Raw genomic sequence first — 17,028 nt, 5'->3', positions numbered from 1 at the left:
TAGTATTTCAGGGGTACAAGCTGGAATTCGAGGCGTCTCCCCCCCGCCGTTTCCTCAAATCTGCCTTGCCGACAACTCCCTCAGGCAGGGAGACTGTGCTAAAGGCAATTCACAAGCTGTATTCCCAGCAGGTGATAGTCAAGGTGCCCCTACTTCAACAAGGACGGGGTTACTATTCCACACTGTTTGTGGTACCGAAAGCGGACGGTTCGGTGAGACCCATTTTATATTTGAAATCCTTGAACACATACATAAAAAAATTCAAGTTCAAGATGGAATCGCTCAGGGCGATTATTGCAAGCCTGGAGGAGGGGGATTACATGGTATCCCTGGACATCAAGGAGGCTTACCTACATGTCCCCATTTACCATCCTCACCAGGAGTACCTCAGATTTGTGGTACAGGATTGCCATTACCAATTCCAAACACTGCCGTTTGGACTGTCCACGGCACCGAGGGTCTTTACCAAGGTAATGGCAGAAATGATTATTCTCCTTCGAGAAAGGAAGTTTTAATTATCCCGTACTTGGACGATCTCCTTATAAAGGCGAGGTCCAAGGAGCAGTTGTTGGTCGGAGTAGCACTATCTCGGGAAGTGCTACAACAGCACGGATGGATTCTATACATTCCAAAGTCTCACAGCTGGTTCCTACCACACGCCTACTGTTCCTGGGGATGGTTCTGGACACAGAACAGAAAAAAGTGTTTCTCCCGCAGGAGAAAGCCAAGGAGCTGTCATCTCTAGTCAGAGACCTCCTGAAACCAAAACAGGTATCGGTGCATCACTGCACACGAGTCCTGGGAAAAATGGTAGCTTCTTACGAAGCAAAATTCCATTCGGCAGGTTCCATGCAAGAACCTTTCAGTGGGCCCTCTTGGACAAGTGGTCGGGATCGCATCTTCAGATACCCTGGTCCTTGGAGACAGGGTTATCTCTACTGTGGTGGCTGCAGAGTGCTCCTCTTCAAGAGGGCCGCAGATTCGGCATACAGGACTGGGTCCTGGTAACCACGGATGCCAGCCTTCGAGGCTGGGGGGCAGTCACACAGGGAAGAAATTTCCAAGGACTTTGGTCAAGTCAGGAGTCGTCCCTACACATAAATATTCTGGAACTGAGGGCCATTTACAATGCCCTAAGTCTGGCAAGGCCTCTGCTTCAAAACCAGCCGGTACTGATCCAATCAGGCAACATCACGGCAGTCGCCCATGTAAACCGACAGGGCGGCACAAGAAGCAGGATGGTGATGGCAGAAGCCACAAGGATTCTCCGATGGGCGGAAAATCACGTCTTAGCACTGTCAGCAGTGTTCATTCCGGGAGTGGACAACTGGGAAGCAGACTTCCTCAGCGGACACGACCTACACCCGGGAGAGTGGGGACTTCATCCAGAAGTCTTCCAACTGTTGGTAAACCGTTGGGAAAGGCCACAGGTGGACATGATGGCGTCCCGCCTAAACAAAAAACTAGAGAGATATTGCGCCAGGTCAAGGGACCCTCAGGCGATAGCTGTGGACGCTCTAGTGACACCGTGGGTGTACCAGTCAGTTTATGTGTTCCCTCCTCTGCCTCTCATACCAAGGGTACTGAGAATAATAAGAAAACGAGGAGTAAGAACAATACTCGTGGTTCCGGATTGGCCAAGACGAGCGTGGTACCCGGAACTTCAAGAGATGATCTCAGAGGACCCATGGCCTCTGCCGCTCAGACAGGACCTGCTGCAGCAGGGGCCCTGTCTGTTCCAAGACTTGCTGCGTTTGACGGCATGGCGGTTGAACGCCGGATCCTGAAGGAAAAGGGCATTCCGGAGGAAGTCATTCCTACGCTGATTAAAGCCAGGAAAGATGTAACTGCAAAGCATTATCACCGCATATGGCGGATGTATGTTGCTTGGTGTGAGGCCCAAAAGGCCCCAACAGAGGAATTTCAACTGGGTCGATTTCTGCATTTCCTACAAGCAGGAGTGACTATGGGCCTGAAATTAGGCTCCATTAAGGTACAGATCTCGGCTCTGTCGATTTTCTTCCAGAAAGAACTAGCTTCACTACCTGAAGTTCAGACGTTTGTTAAGGGAGTGCTGCATATTCAGCCCCTTTTGTGCCTCCAGTGGCACCTTGGGATCTCAACGTGGTGTTGAGTTTCTTAAAATCACATTGGTTTGAGCCACTTAAAACCGTGGATCTAAAATATCTCACGTGGAAAGTGGTCATGTTATTGGCCTTGGCTTCAGCCAGGCGTGTGTCAGAATTGGCGGCTTTGTCATGTAAAAGCCCTTATCTGATTTTCCATATGGATAGGGCAGAATTGAGGACTCGTCCCCAGTTTCTCCCTAAGGTGGTATCAGCTTTTCTCTATCGTCCTAAGTGGATGCTGGGGTTCCTGAAAGGACCATGGGGAATAGCGGCTCCGCAGGAGACAGGGCACAAAAGTAAAGCTTTTACAGGTCAGGTGGTGTGTACTGGCTCCTCCCCCCATGACCCTCCTCCAGACTCCAGTTAGATTTTTGTGCCCGGCCGAGAAGGGTGCAATTCTAGGTGGCTCTCATAAAGAGCTGCTTAGAGAGTTTAGCTTAGGTTTTTATTTTACAGTGATTCCTGCTGGCAACAGGATCACTGCAACGAGGGACAGAGGGGAGAAGAAGTGAACTCACCTGCGTGCAGGATGGATTGGCTTCTTGGCTACTGGACATGAAGCTCCAGAGGGACGATCACAGGTACAGCCTGGATGGTCACCGGAGCCACGCCGCCGGCCCCCTCACAGATGCTGAAGCAAGAAGAGGTCCAGAATCGGCGGCTGAAGACTCCTGCAGTCTTCTTAAGGTAGCGCACAGCACTGCAGCTGTGCGCCATTTTCCTCTCAGCACACTTCACACGGCAGTCACTGAGGGTGCAGGGCGCTGGGAGGGGGGCGCCCTGGGAGGCAAATGAAAACCTTTAAAAAGGCTAAAAATACCTCACATATAGCCCCAGAGGCTATATGGAGATATTTACCCCTGCCTAAATGTACTAAATAGCGGGAGACGAGCCCGCCGGAAAAGGGGCGGGGCCTATCTCCTCAGCACACGGCGCCATTTTCTGTCACAGCTCCGCTGGTCAGGAAGGCTCCCAGGTCTCTCCCCTGCACTGCACTACAGAAACAGGGTATAACAGAGAGGGGGGGCAAAATAAATGGCAATATATCAATATAAAAGCAGCTATAAGGGAGCACTTAATCATAAGGCTATCCCTGTCATATATAGCGCTTTTTGGTGTGTGCTGGCAGACTCTCCCTCTGTCTCCCCAAAGGGCTAGTGGGTCCTGTCTTCGTATAGAGCATTCCCTGTGTGTCTGCTGTGTGTCGGTACGTGTGTGTCGACATGTATGAGGACGTTATTGGTGTGGAGGCGGAGCAATTGCCAAATATGAGGATGTCACCTCCTAGGGGGTCGACACCAGAATGGATGCCTTTATTTGTGGAATTACGGGATAGCGTCAACTCGCTTAAGCAGTCGTTTGCCGACATGAGGCGGCCGGACACTCAATTAGTGCCTGTCCAGGCGCCTCAAACACCGTCAGGGGCTGTAAAACGCCCCTTGCCTCAGTCGGTCGACACAGACCCAGACACAGGCACTGATTCCGGTGGTGAAGGTGACGAATCAACCGTATTTTCCAGTAGGGCCACACGTTATATGATTTTGGCAATAAAGGAGATGTTACATTTAGCTGATACTACAGGTACCACTAAACAGGGTATTATGTGGGGTGTGAAAAAACTACCAGTAGTTTTTACCGAATCAGAAGAATTAAATGACGTGTGTGATGAAGCGTGGGGTGCCCCGATAAAAAACTGCTAATTTCAAAGAAGTTATTGGCTTTATACCCTTTCCCGCCAGAGGTTAGGGAGCGCTGGGAAACACCTCCTAGGGTGGACAAAGCGCTAACACGCTTATCAAAACAAGTGGCGTTACCCTCTCCTGAGACGGCCGCACTTAAAGATCCATCAGATAGGAGGATGGAAAATATCCAAAAAGGTATATACACACATGCAGGTGTTATACTACGACCAGCTATTGCGACTGCCTGGATGTGCAGTGCTGGGGTAGTTTGGTCAGAGTCCCTGATCAAAAATATTGATACCCTGGACGGGGACAATATTTTACTGTCGTTAGAACAAATAAAGGATGCATTTCTTTATATGCGTGATGCACAGAGAGATATCTGCACACTGGCATCACGGGTAAGTGCTATGTCCATTTCGGCCAGAAGAGCTTTATGGACACGACAGTGGACAGGCGATGCGTAGAGGAGTTATTTGGGGTCGGTCTATCGGATTTGGTGGCCACGGCTACGGCCGGGAAATCCACCTTTCTACCTCAAGTCACTCCCCAACAGAAAAAGGCACCGACTTTTCAACCGCAGCCTTTTCGTTCCTTTAAAAATAAGAGAGCAAAGGGCTATTCATATCTGCCACGAGGCAGAGGACGAGGGAAGAGACAGCAACAGGCAGCTCCTTCCCAGGAACAGAAGCCCTCCCCGGCTTCTACAAAAGCCTCAGCATGACGCTGGGGCTTCGCAAGCGGACTTGGGGGCGGTAGGCGGTCGTCTCAAAAATTACAGCGCGCAGTGGGCTCACTCGCAGGTAAATCCCTGGATCCTGCAGATAATATCTCAGGGGTACAGGTTGAAATTAGAGACAGAGCCACCTCGCCGTTTCCTGAAGTCGGCTTTACCAACGTCCCCCTCAGAAAGGGAGACGGTTTTGGAAGCCATTCACAAGCTGTATTCTCAGCAGGTGATAGTCAAGGTACCTCTTCTACAACAAGGGAAGGGGTATTATTCCACTCTTTTTGTGGTACCGAAGCCGGATGGCTCGGTAAGGCCTATTCTAAATCTGAAGTCCTTGAACCTGTACATAAAGAAGTTCAAGTTCAAGATGGAGTCACTCAGAGCAGTGATAGCGAACCTGGAAGAAGGGGACTTTATGGTATCCTTGGACATCAAGGATGCGTTTCTCCACGTTCCAATTACCCCTCACACCAGGGGTACCTCAGGTTCGTTGTACAAAACTGTCACTATCAGTTTCAGACGCTGCCGTTTGGTTTGTCCACGGCACCTCGGGTCTTTACAAAGGTAATGGCCGAGATAATATTTCTTCTTCGAAGAAAAGGCGTATTAATTATCCCATATTTGGACGATCTCCTAATAAGGACAAGGTCCAGAGAACAGCTAGAGATGGGTTTAGCACTATCTCAAGAGGTGCTAAAGCAGCACGGATGGATTCTGAATATTCCAAAATCCCAATTAATGCCGACAACTCGTCTGCTGTTCCTGGGGATGATTCTGGACACAGTTCAGAAAAAGGTTTTTCTTCCCGAAGAAAAAGCCAAGGAGTTATCTGACCTGGTCAGGAACCTCCTAAAACCAGGAAAGGTGTCTGTACATCAATGCACAAGAGTCCTGGGAAAAAATGGTAGCTTCTTACGAAGCAATCCCTTTCGGCAGATTCCATGCAAAGGGATCTGTTGGACAAATGGTCAGGGTCGCATCTTCAGATGCACCTGCGGATAACCCTGTCGCCGAGGACAAGGGTATCCCTTCTGTGGTGGTTGCAGGAGGCTCATCTATTGGAGGGCCGCAGATTCGGCATGCAGGATTGGATCCTGGTGACCACGGATGCCAGCCTGAGAGGCTGGGGAGCAGTCACACAGGGAAGAAATTTCCAGGGAGTGTGGTCGAGCCTGAAAAAGTCTCTTCACATAAGCATTCTGGAACTAAGAGCAATCTACAATGCTCTAAGCCAGGCGGAACCTCTGCTTCAAGGAAGACCGGTGTTGATCCAGTCGGACAACATCACGGCAGTCGCCCATGTAAACAGACAGGGCGGCACAAGAAACAGAATGGCAGAAGCTGCCAGGATCCTTCGCTGGGCGGAGAATCACGTGATAGCACTGTCAGCAGTATTCATCCCGGGCGTGGACAACTGGGAAGCAGACTTCCTCAGCAGACACGACCTTCACCCGGGAGAGTGGGTACTTCATCCAGAAGTTTTCCACATGCTATTAAACCGTTGGGTAAAACCAATGGTGGACATGATGGCGTCTCGCCTCAACAAGACACTGGACAGTTATTGCGCCAGGTCAAGAGATCCGCAGGCAATAGCTGTGGACGCGTTGGTAACACCTTGGGTGTACCAGTCCGTATATGTGTTTCCTCCTCTGCCTCTCATACCAAAGGTATTGAGGATTATACGGCAAAGAGGAGTAAGACTAGTGGCTCCGGATTGGCCAAGAAGGACTTGGTACCCGGAACTTCAAGAGATGGTCGCGGACGATCCGTGGCCTCTACTTCTGAGAAGGGACCTGCTTCAGCAGGGTCCTTGTCTTTTTCAAGACTTACCGCGGCTGCGTTTGACGGCATGGCGTTTGAATGCCAGATCCTAAAAGGAAAAGGCATTCCAGAAGAAGTCATTCCTACCTTGATAAAGGCAAGGAAGGAAGTCACCGCGAAGCATTATCGCCGTATTTGGCGAAAATATGTTGCGTGGTGCGAGCAGCGGAGTGCTCCGATGGAGGAATTTCAACTGGGTCGTTTTCCTACATTTCCTGCAATCAGGATTGTCTATGGGTCTCAAATTGGGATCTATTAAGGTTCAAATTTCGGCCCTATCAATATTCTTCCAAAAAGAATTGGCCTCAGTCCCTGAGGTCCAGATTTTTATCAAAGGAGTACTGCATATACAGCCTCCTGTGGTGCCTAAGGTGGCACCGTGGGATCTAAATGTAGTTTTAGATTTCCTCAAATCCAATTGGTTTGAACCACTAAAGAATGTGGATTTGAAATATCTCACATGGAAAGTGACTATGTTACTGGCCCTGGCTTCGGCCGGGAGAGTATCTGAACTGGCGGCTTTGTTTTATAAAAGCCCTTATTTAATTTTCCATTCGACATAGGGCAGAGCTGCGGACGCGTCCGCATTTTCTCCCTAAGGTGGTATCAGCGTTTCACCTGAACCAGCCTATTGTAGTGCCTGCGGCTACAGACGACTTGAAGGACTCCAAGTTGTTGGACGTTGTCAGAGCCTTAAAAATATACATTTAAAGGACGGCTGGAGTCAGAAAATCTGACTCGCTGTTTATACTGTATGCACCCAACAAGTTGGGTGCACCTGCTTCTAAGCAGTCGATTGCTCGTTGGATTTGTAACAAAATTCAACTTGTACATTCTGTGGCAGGCCTGCCACAGCCTAAATCTGTTAAGGCCCATTCCGCAAGGAAGGTGGGCTCATCTTGGGCGGCTGCCCGAGGGGTCTCGGCATTACAACTCTGCCGAGCAGCTACGTGGTCAGGGGAGAACACGTTTGTAAATTTTTACAAATTTGATACCCTGGCAAAGGAGGACCTGGAGTTCTCTCATTCGGTGCTGCAGAGTCATCCGCACTCTCCCGCCCGTTTGGGAGCTTTGGTATAATCCCCATGGTCCTTTCAGGAACCCCAGCATCCACTTAGGACGATAGAGAAAATAAGAATTTACTTACCGATAATTCTATTTCTCGGAGTCCGTAGTGGATGCTGGGCGCCCATCCCAAGTGCGGATTATCTGCAATACTTGTACATAGTTATTGTTAACTAATTCGGGTTATTGTTTAGGAAGCCATCTTTCAGAGGCTCCTCTGTTATCATACTGTTAACTGGGTTTAGATCACAAGTTGTACGGTGTGATTGGTGTGGCTGGTATGAGTCTTACCCGGGATTCAAAATCCTCCCTTATTGTGTACGCTCGTCCGGGCACAGTACCTAACTGGAGTCTGGAGGAGGGTCATGGGGGGAGGAGCCAGTACACACCACCTGACCTGTAAAAGCTTTACTTTTGTGCCCTGTCTCCTGCGGAGCCGCTATTCCCCATGGTCCTTTCAGGAACCCCAGCATCCACTACGGACTCCGAGAAATAGAATTATCGGTAAGTAAATTCTTATTTTCACTTGAACCAACCTATTGTGGTGCCTGCGGCTACTAGGGACTTGGAGGATTCCAAGTTACTGGAAGTAGTCAGGGCCTTGAAAATTTATGTTTCCAGGATGGCTAGAGTCAGGAAAACTGACTCGCTATTTATCCTGTATGCACCCAACAAGCTGGGTGCTCCTGCTTCTAAGCAGACTATTGCTCGCTGGATTTGTAGCACAATTCAGCTGGCGCATTCTGCGGCTGGACTGCCGCATCCTAAATCAGTAAAAGCCCATTCCACAAGGAAGGTGGGCTCATCTTGGGCGGCTGCCCGAGGGGTCTCGGCTTTACAACTTTGCCGAGCTGCTACTTGGTCAGGGGCAAACACGTTTGCAAAATTCTACAAATTTGATACCCTGGCTGAGGAGGACCTTGAGTTCTCTCATTCGGTGCTGCAGAGTCATCCGCACTCTCCCGCCCGTTTGGGAGCTTTGGTATAATCCCCATGGTCCTTTCGGAGTTCCCAGCATCCACTAGGACGTCAGAGAAAATAAGATTTTACTCACAAGTAAATCTATTTCTCGTAGTCCGTAGTGGATGCTGGGCGCCCGTCCCAAGTGCGGATTGTCTGCAATACTTGTATATAGTTATTGTTGAGCCATCTGTTGAGAGGCTCAGTTGTTTTCATACTGTTAAACTGGGTATGGTATCACGAGTTATACGGTGTGATTGGTGTGGCTGGTAAGAGTCTTACCCGGGATTCAAAATCCTTCCTTATTATGTCAGCTCGTCCGGGCACAGTGTCCTAACTGAGGCTTGGAGGAGGGTCATAGTGGGAGGAGCCAGTGCACACCAGGTGACCTAAAAGCTTTCTTTAGTTGTGCCCAGTCTCCTGCGGAGCCGCTATTCCCCATGGTCCTTTCGGAGTTCCCAGCATCCACTACGGACTACGAGAAATAGATTTACCGGTGAGTAAAATCTTATTTTTGAGCCACTCAAAATCGTGGAGTTAAAATTTCTCACGTGGAAGGTGGTCATGCTATTGGCCTTCGCTTCAGCTAGGCGTGTGTCAAATTAGCGGCTTTTTTGCATTAAAGCTCCTATCTGGTTTTTCCATATGGACAGGGCAGAATTTCGGACCCGTCCACAATTTCTGCCAAAAGTGGTGTCATCTTTTCATATGAACCAACCTATTGTGGTGCCTGTGGCTACTCGTGACTTGGAGGATTCCGAGTTACTAGATGTGGTCAGGGCTTTGAAGGTTTATGTAGCCAGAACGGCTAGAGTCAGGAAAACTGAGTCGCTGTTTATCCTGTAGGCACCCAACAAGCTGGGTGCTCCCGCTTCAAAGCAAACTATTGCTTGCTGGATCTGTAACACGATTCAGCAGGCTCATTCTGCGGCTGGATTACCGCTTCCAAAATCAGTAAAAGCCCACTCCACAAGGAAGGTGGGCTCTTCTTGGGCGGCTGCCCGAGGGGTCTCGGCATTACAGCTTTGCCGAGCAGCTACTTGGTCAGGTTCGAACACTTTTGCAAAGTTTTACAAGTTTGATACCCTGGCTGAGGAGGACCTTGTGTTTGTTCATTCGGTGCTGCAGAGTCATCCGCACTCTCCCGCCCGTTTGGGAGCTTTGGTATAATCCCCATGGTCCTTACGGAGTCCCCAGCATCCACTAGGACGTTAGAGAAAATAAGATTTTACTTACCGGTAAATCTATTTCTCGTAGTCCGTAATGGATGCTGGGCGCCCGTCCCAAGTGCGAACTTCTTCTGCAATGCTTGTATATAGTTATTGCTTAAATAAGGGTTATGTTTGGTTGCATCAGGGTTGATCTGATGCTCCGTTGTTGTTCATACTGTTAACTGGGTAAATTTATCACGAGTGATACGGTGTGACTGGTATGAGTCTTGCCCTGGATTCCAAAATCCTTTCCTTGTACTGTCAGCTCTTCCGGGCAGTTTCTCTAACTGAGGTCTGGAGGAGGGACACAGAGGGAGGAGCCAGAACACACCAGAATCCAAATTCTTTCTTAAAGTGCCCTGTCTCCTGCGGAGCCCGTCTATTCCCCATGGTCCTTACGGAGTCCCCAGCATCCACTACGGACTACGAGAAATAGATTTACCGGTAAGTAAAATCTTATTTTCTCCTAGTCCGTAGAGGATGCTGGGCGCCCGTCCCAGTGCGTACTATGTCTACAGTATTGGTTTTGGTGACACTTTGTGGTATTTTTTATCTTTCACGCTATTACTGACGTTGTTCATGTCTTGGCATGTGCTTTCTTATTAGTGGTTGGGTTGACACACGGGTTGTGTTACATATTCTCTCAGCCTATGGCTGTATGGTTTTCATATCGTGGGCTGGTATTCTGTTGAAGGCCATGTCTTGCGGTATGTTCATGGTGTGAGCTGGGGTAACACTCACTGTGTTTAACTTATAAATTCTTTTCGCGAAATGTCCATCTCTCCTGGGCACAGTTTTCTAACGGAGGTCTGGAGGAGGGGCATAGAGGGAGGAGCCAGTTTACACCCAGTTTAAGTCTTTATAGTGTGCCCAAGCTCCTGCGGATCCGTCCATACCCCATGGTCCTTTTGGAGTCCCCAGCATCCTCTACGGACTAGGAGAAAAGGATTTACCGGTAGGTACTAAAATCCTATTTTTTCAAACACAGCCTGTGACATGGAAGGTATTAGAAAAATTGCCTAAAAGGTTATAGTTTTACTAACGTGGACATTACTGAAAGTTTTGAGGGCTTTAACACTACCCATGCACGTTCTTAGCGGGCACTTCTGTTCAGTGTGTTGTCCGCACTGATGATTTTTGAAATGGGATATGATGTTTTGTACTATGATTGTGCTGTGATGGTATGAAAGGGCTAATAGAAATATTAAGTTATAAGTAAAACCTCTGAGGTTGCCAGCGCTGAATGTGTTTATGACAGCATGGGCTCCGTGTTGGTTAGCTCAGTAGAGATGGGGAAAAGTTGACACCCCCAGAAGGTCTGTTGTGTGTCTCAACTTTCCAGTCCTTGAGATTAATTTACTAAGCAGCAATTTTGGTAAGCCTCCACTTCTCTAGGGCTTTTAACCCTGAATTTTAACATGGCGATCCTGTTGAAAGCAAAACGCAGCATCAGGAGTTCCACAGAGTCTGAAAAAGAAAGTATTTACAAAGTGTACTCAATGCGCATCACAGCTAGATTAAACATTCATTCTAGTGCCAATTAAATATTAGTGTAACAGACAACACGCCCCTGGCCCCAAACTTAAACGTATTTGTTTCCAAGCTGCACTCTACAAACTATTACCTGGAATGTAAGCGTATTGTGGTCACAATTACCCACCTGACCTATTTTTTTATTTTATTTTAGGGCAGTGGTCTCAAACTGTGGGGTATATTCAATTAAAGTCTTATCCATTCCGCCATACATTTGTTGGAATGGATCGGACAAGCCCTATTCAATTGAGTGGCCAAATCCGGCATCCGTGCAGCTGCTGTCAGCAGCTCCCCGTGTGTGAGATTACAGGGAGCTGCTGGAGGGCGCCGCACATCATGGCACTCAGCAGTGTAGCCCAGTGCCAGCCGAGAGGTGCTTGGCTGGGTGGACGCCGGTCATAAGGTACCTGCCTTCCCTGCTGCCTCATAGCCTGCCACACCGCTCCCCCCGTCTCCTCACTGAAATCCGACTTTTTTTAAAGTTGGATTGAGATTGTCAGAAACGGGACCAAAACCTGTTGAATTTGGTCCCGTTTCCGACAGAAGCACGCGGATCTGCGGCTATTCCCCCGATCCACATGCTTTCCAACAAGTCTAATATCCTGATTTGTCGGAAAGCTGAGGGGGATATTGAATAGGTTGGAACCCCTTCCGACCATAAAAAGTCAAGAACTGTTGTCTTTAGGACAAGACGGCAGTTTCAACTGTAATTAAATATACCCCTGTGTGTCTAGACACCCTGGGGTACCTCAGGACATTTCCAGGGGTGCAATGGATTGGTGGTCCAGGACTAATTTTAAAATTATTTATGGTCAACTTAATAGGCAAAACCAGTGCTGGTGGCTGCCAGTTATAAAATATGTGCACAAACAGAACCAAATCCCTCACCACAAAATTGAACCTAAGGATTATATAAACATAATTTACTTTCATTTAATATAAAATAATTTAATTAAAGGAGAGAAAAAAAGATACTCTAGGGTGCCGTGATTTAAAAAAAGTGTGGGAACCACTGTTTGTTTTTATTTTGTAAATTTGTAACCTTTTGCTTGTTTTTTTTTTTTAATGAGAGTAGACTTTAAGTAATGGGGGCAGATGTACTAAGCCTTGGAGAGAGAGCGTACCAACCAATCAGCTCCTTACTCATTTTTCAAACACTATTGGGGCAGATGTATTAACATAAAGAAGGCATAAGGAAGTGATAAACCAGTGATAAATGCACCAGCCAATCAGCTCCAATATGTCAATTATCAGGAGCTGATTGGCTGGTGCGTTTATCACTTATGCCTTCTCCAGGTTAATACATTTGCCCCACAGCCTGTAACATGGCAGTTAGGAGCTGATTAGCTGGTACTTTATCTCTCTCCTCTTGGCTTATTATATCTCCCTCATAGTGAGAACGTTCAACATAGTATAACTCTTATGGGAAGATGTTTAGTTGCTCTCTTTGAAGAACTTGCGTTTGTTATTCATTTGACTTTTATTTCTAACAGTCAGTCAGTGGAAGTACAAGACCGTATACTTGCTGTGACACCATTGCGCCCAAAGGAAAACCCTGGAGCACTGCAACAAGACCAAAGAGCCTGAAGTAAAACATGGAGGTTTGTGTATATGTTTTTGTAGGATGCAGATTGAATTGTTTGAGGAGGACTTTTAGCGTAACTGCTGAACATTGAGTAGGCAGTTAATGTTAACATGTAAAACAGCTGCGTGATACAGGCATAAATAATGCTGAGACCAGATTGTTTTCAAGGCATGGTTAAAGCAGATGGTAAAATTTGGTATTTTTGCTTACTAATTTCTCCAATGTACTGAACTTATACTTCATACTTGCGTTCCAGAAAACGTGGGCTTGTTGCCCCTGTCTACTGGGAGGGGAGAGCCAGGGGTCTGCAAACTTCTTAGCCTCGCATGCCCCCTCTTCCGTTGGCCAGCTGCGCAAACTGAGGCTTACTCAGCTGGCCATCTGTGGGGAACATTGCAACATTGAATCCCAGCTTGCGACGTCTGTCACAGTGCTGGGATCATAGCTACATGCAGGAGGAGTCTCTTCTACTGAGACTTCTCCTGCATGCCCTACCTAGAGATTAAACGGAAATTCAATGCTACTTACTGCAGCGGGGTACACTGGTATTCCACAGGGAATAACATCGGGGTGTAGAGTTGGATCTTGATCCGAGGCACCAAAATGCTAAAAGCTTTGACTGTTGCATAGCGCCTCTTCTATATCCCCACCTCCAGGCACTGGAGCTCAGTTTGTAAGTTGGTGCCTGCAGTGCAGGCAGCTAACAGTAGTGCAGCCCTGAAAAGAACTTCCGCCTCCCAGGATGCCTCCTTTGGACGTCGGGTTCTTGTGCCCGCTACTGTGCGTCCCCTCCCATGAGGAACTGCTTTAGGACATCCCCAATGTTATTCCCTGTGGAATACCAGTGTACCCCGCTGCAGAAAAACGAGTTTTATGGTAAGAACTTACCTTTGTTAAAACTCTTTCTGCGAGGTACACTGGGCTCCACAAGTCTGGACAATGGGGTGTAGAGTAGGATCTTGATCCGAGGCACCAACAGGCTCAAAGCTTTGACCTTCTTCCCAAGATGCATAGCGCCGCCTCCTATATCACCCCGCCTCCCAGCACAGGAGCTCAGTTTAGTTAACCAGCCCAATGCAGTAGCAGGAAAAGAGACGACAACGGTTAGTAGCCACATACACCACACTCTCACGACAAGAGAAGTGTCAGCGGCTAATGCCATATCAACCCAAAGAAGTTAAGTGCGTTAGGGTGGGCGCCTTGTGGAGCCCAGTCTACCTCGCAGAAAGAGTTTTAACAAGGGTAAGTTCTTACCATAAAACTAGTTTTCTGCTGCGGGGTACACTGGGCTCCACAAGTCTGGACAATGGGGATGTCCTAAAGCAGTTCCTTATGGGAGGGGACGCACTGTAGCGGGCACAAGAACCCGGCATCCAAAGGAAGCATCCTGGGAAGCGGCAGTATCGAAGGCATAGAACCTTATGAACGTGTTCCCGGAGGGCCACGTAGCCGCCTTGCACAATTGATCAAGGGTCGCACCACGTTGGGCCACCCAAGAAGGTCCAACAGACCGAGTAGAATGGGCCGTAATGTGAACAGGAGCTGACAGACCAGCCTTCACATAAGCATGCGCAATCGCCATTCTGATCCACCTGGCCAGGGTCTGCTTGTGAGCAGGCCAGCCACGTTTGTGAAATCCAAACACAACAAAGAGAATCAGACTTTCGAATAGAAGCAGTTCTCTTCACATAGATACGGAGAGCCCGTACCACATCCAAAGACCGCTCTTTGGGAGACAAATCAGGAGAGACAAAAGCTGGAACCACAATCTCCTGATTAAGGTGGAACGAAGAAACCACCTTAGGCAAATATCCGGGACGAGTCCTAAGAACCGCTTGGTCACGGTGAAAAATCAGATATGGGGAACTACAAGACCAGGCACCCAAATCCGCAACTCTTCTAGCAGAGGCAATAACCAACAGAAACACCACCTTAAGGGAAAGCCACTTAAGGTCAGCTGAACCAAGAGATTCAAATGGAGACTCTTGTAACGCCTCCAAAACCACCGACAAGTCCCAAGGAGCCACAGGCGGGACATAGGGAGGTTGGATACGCAACACACCCTGAGTGAAAGTATGAACATCAGGTAAAGTCGCAATTTTTCTCTGAAACCAAACCGACAAGGCAGAAATATGAACCTTGAGGGAGGCCAGACGCAGGCCTAAATCTAGGCCCTGTTGTAGAAAAGCCAAAAGTTTGGCTGTACTAAACTTGGAAGCGTCATAATGGTTAGATGCGCACCAAACAAAGTAGGAATGCCAGACCCGATGGTAAATCCGAGCAGAGGCCGGTTTCCGGGCCCGCAACATAGTTTTAATGACCTCTTCAGAAAAACCCTTAGCTCTTAAGACGGAAGCTTCAAGAGCCACGCCATCAAAGACAGCCGGGCTAGGTCCTGGTAGACACAGGGGCCCTGAACGAGGAGGTCTGGGCGTTGTGGAAGTAGAAATGGACGCTCTGACGATAGGCCTTGCAGGTCTGAGAACCAGTGCCGTCTGGGCCACGCCGGAGCTATGAGAAGCAGATTTCCTTTTTCTTGCTTGAACTTCCGAATTACCCTGGGCAGGAGTGACACCGGAGGGAACACGTACGGCAGCCGAAACCTCCACGGCACTGCCAGCGCATCCACGAAATGCTGCTCGAGTATCCCTTGTCCTTGCTCCGAAGACCGGAACCTTGTGATTGTGTCGAGACGCCATCAGATCCACATCTGGAGGACCCCACCTTTCCATGAGGAGTTGAAACACTTCTGGATGGAGGCCCCACTCGCCGGCATGCACGTCCTGATGACTGAGAGAGTCCGCTTCCCAATTCAGGACTCCCGGAATGAATATTGCCGGTAGATGGCGTTCTGCCCAACGTAGAATCCGTGAGGCTTCCTTCATTGCCAAACGGCTTCAAGTGCCGCCTTGATGATTTATGTAAGCCACAGTGGTGGCGTTGTCCGACTGTACTTGAACAGGACGGTTCTGAATCAAATGCTGGGCTAGGTTCAACGCTTTGAAGACCGCCCGCAATTCCAGAATGTTGATCGAGAGGAGAGATTCCTCCTTGGTCCACCGACCCTGCAAGGAGTGCTGCTCCAGCACCGCGCCCCAACCTCTTAGACTGGCATCTGTCGTCAACAGGACCCAGTTGGATATCCAGAAGGGACGGCCCCTGCACAATTGTCGGTCCTGGAGCCACCAGAGCAGTGACAGATGGACCTCTGGAGTCAAAGAGATCATTTGAGACCTGATCCGGGGAGGCAGGCCGTCCCACTTGGCTAGAATCGGCTTCTGGAGGGGGCGAGAATGGAATTGAGCATACTCCACCATGTCGAATGCTGATACCATGAGGCCCAGCACCTGCATTGCCGAATGTATCGACACTTGCGGACGAGAAAGGAAGCAACGAATCCTGTCCTGAAGTTTCAGGACTTTCTCCTGAGACAAGAACAACCTCTGGTTGTGAGTGTCCAACAGCGCTCCCAGATGCACCATGCTCTGAGCAGGGACCAGGGAGGATTTCTTCCAGTTGATGAGCCACCCGTGGGCTTGTAGAAACCGGACCGTCGTATCTAGATGACGCAGGAGAAGATCTGGGGAATTTGCCAGGATTAACAAGTCGTCCAGATACGGCAGTATCCTGACCCCTTGACGGCGGAGTACCACCGTCATCACCGCCATAACTTTGGTGAAGACTCGCGGAGCCGTTGTTAAACCAAAAGGTAACGCCCGAAACTGGTAATGGAGGTTACCAATAGCGAACCTCAGGTATTGTTGATGTGACACTGCTATAGGAATATGCAGGTAAGCATCCTGTATGTCCAGGGAGACCATGTAGTCCCCAGGTTCCAAGGCCAGAACTATAGAGCGAAAGGTTTCCATACGGAACTTGGAAACCTTCACAAACTTGTTTAGTGCCTAGAGGTTGAGAATGGGCCGGGAGGACCCATTCGGTTTCGGGACTAGAAACAGCGGAGAATAGTACCCCTGGCCCCTCTGAGCAAGAGGCACCTGTACTACGACTCCTGTATCCAGGAGGGTCTGTACCACCGAATGCAGAGTGTTTGCCTTTGTCTGGTCCGACTGGACGTCTGTCTGGCAAAATCGATGAGGGGGTCGGTTTTTGAAGGCTATGACGTAATCTCGAGTGACGACTTCCAACCATGGTCTTCAACCATTCCTGGGTATACCCTAGAAGCCGGCCCCCCACCCTGGGATCCCCCAGCGGGAAGCCCGCACCGTCATGCGGCAGGCTAATCGGTCCTGGCTGCTGGCTGACGGGCAGCCCAGGCTCTTTTGGGCTTCGGCTTACCAGGTTTGGAAGT

At 49.0% G+C, this 17,028-nt stretch overlaps 1 protein-coding gene across 2 annotated transcripts in view; it reads left to right on the top strand.

Annotated features, from left to right (window-relative positions):
- Positions 1 to 17,028, top strand: part of FAM174C (family with sequence similarity 174 member C) — a 102,775-nt gene that overhangs the window by 32,029 nt on the left and 53,718 nt on the right. For both annotated transcript variants that reach the window (XM_063914337.1, XM_063914338.1), the window contains exon 2: positions 12,625 to 12,732. In XM_063914337.1, coding sequence (XP_063770407.1) covers positions 12,727 to 12,732 — 6 coding nt within the window. In that variant the 5' untranslated portion in view covers positions 12,625 to 12,726. The remainder of the gene's footprint in view (positions 1 to 12,624; positions 12,733 to 17,028) is intronic.

Source organism: Pseudophryne corroboree, chromosome 1, assembly GCF_028390025.1.
Source record: "Pseudophryne corroboree isolate aPseCor3 chromosome 1, aPseCor3.hap2, whole genome shotgun sequence".
Classification (NCBI taxonomy): domain Eukaryota; kingdom Metazoa; phylum Chordata; class Amphibia; order Anura; family Myobatrachidae; genus Pseudophryne; species Pseudophryne corroboree.
The sequence above is the reverse complement of the archived record's forward strand: the minus strand, read 5'-3'. Positions and strand labels throughout refer to the sequence as shown.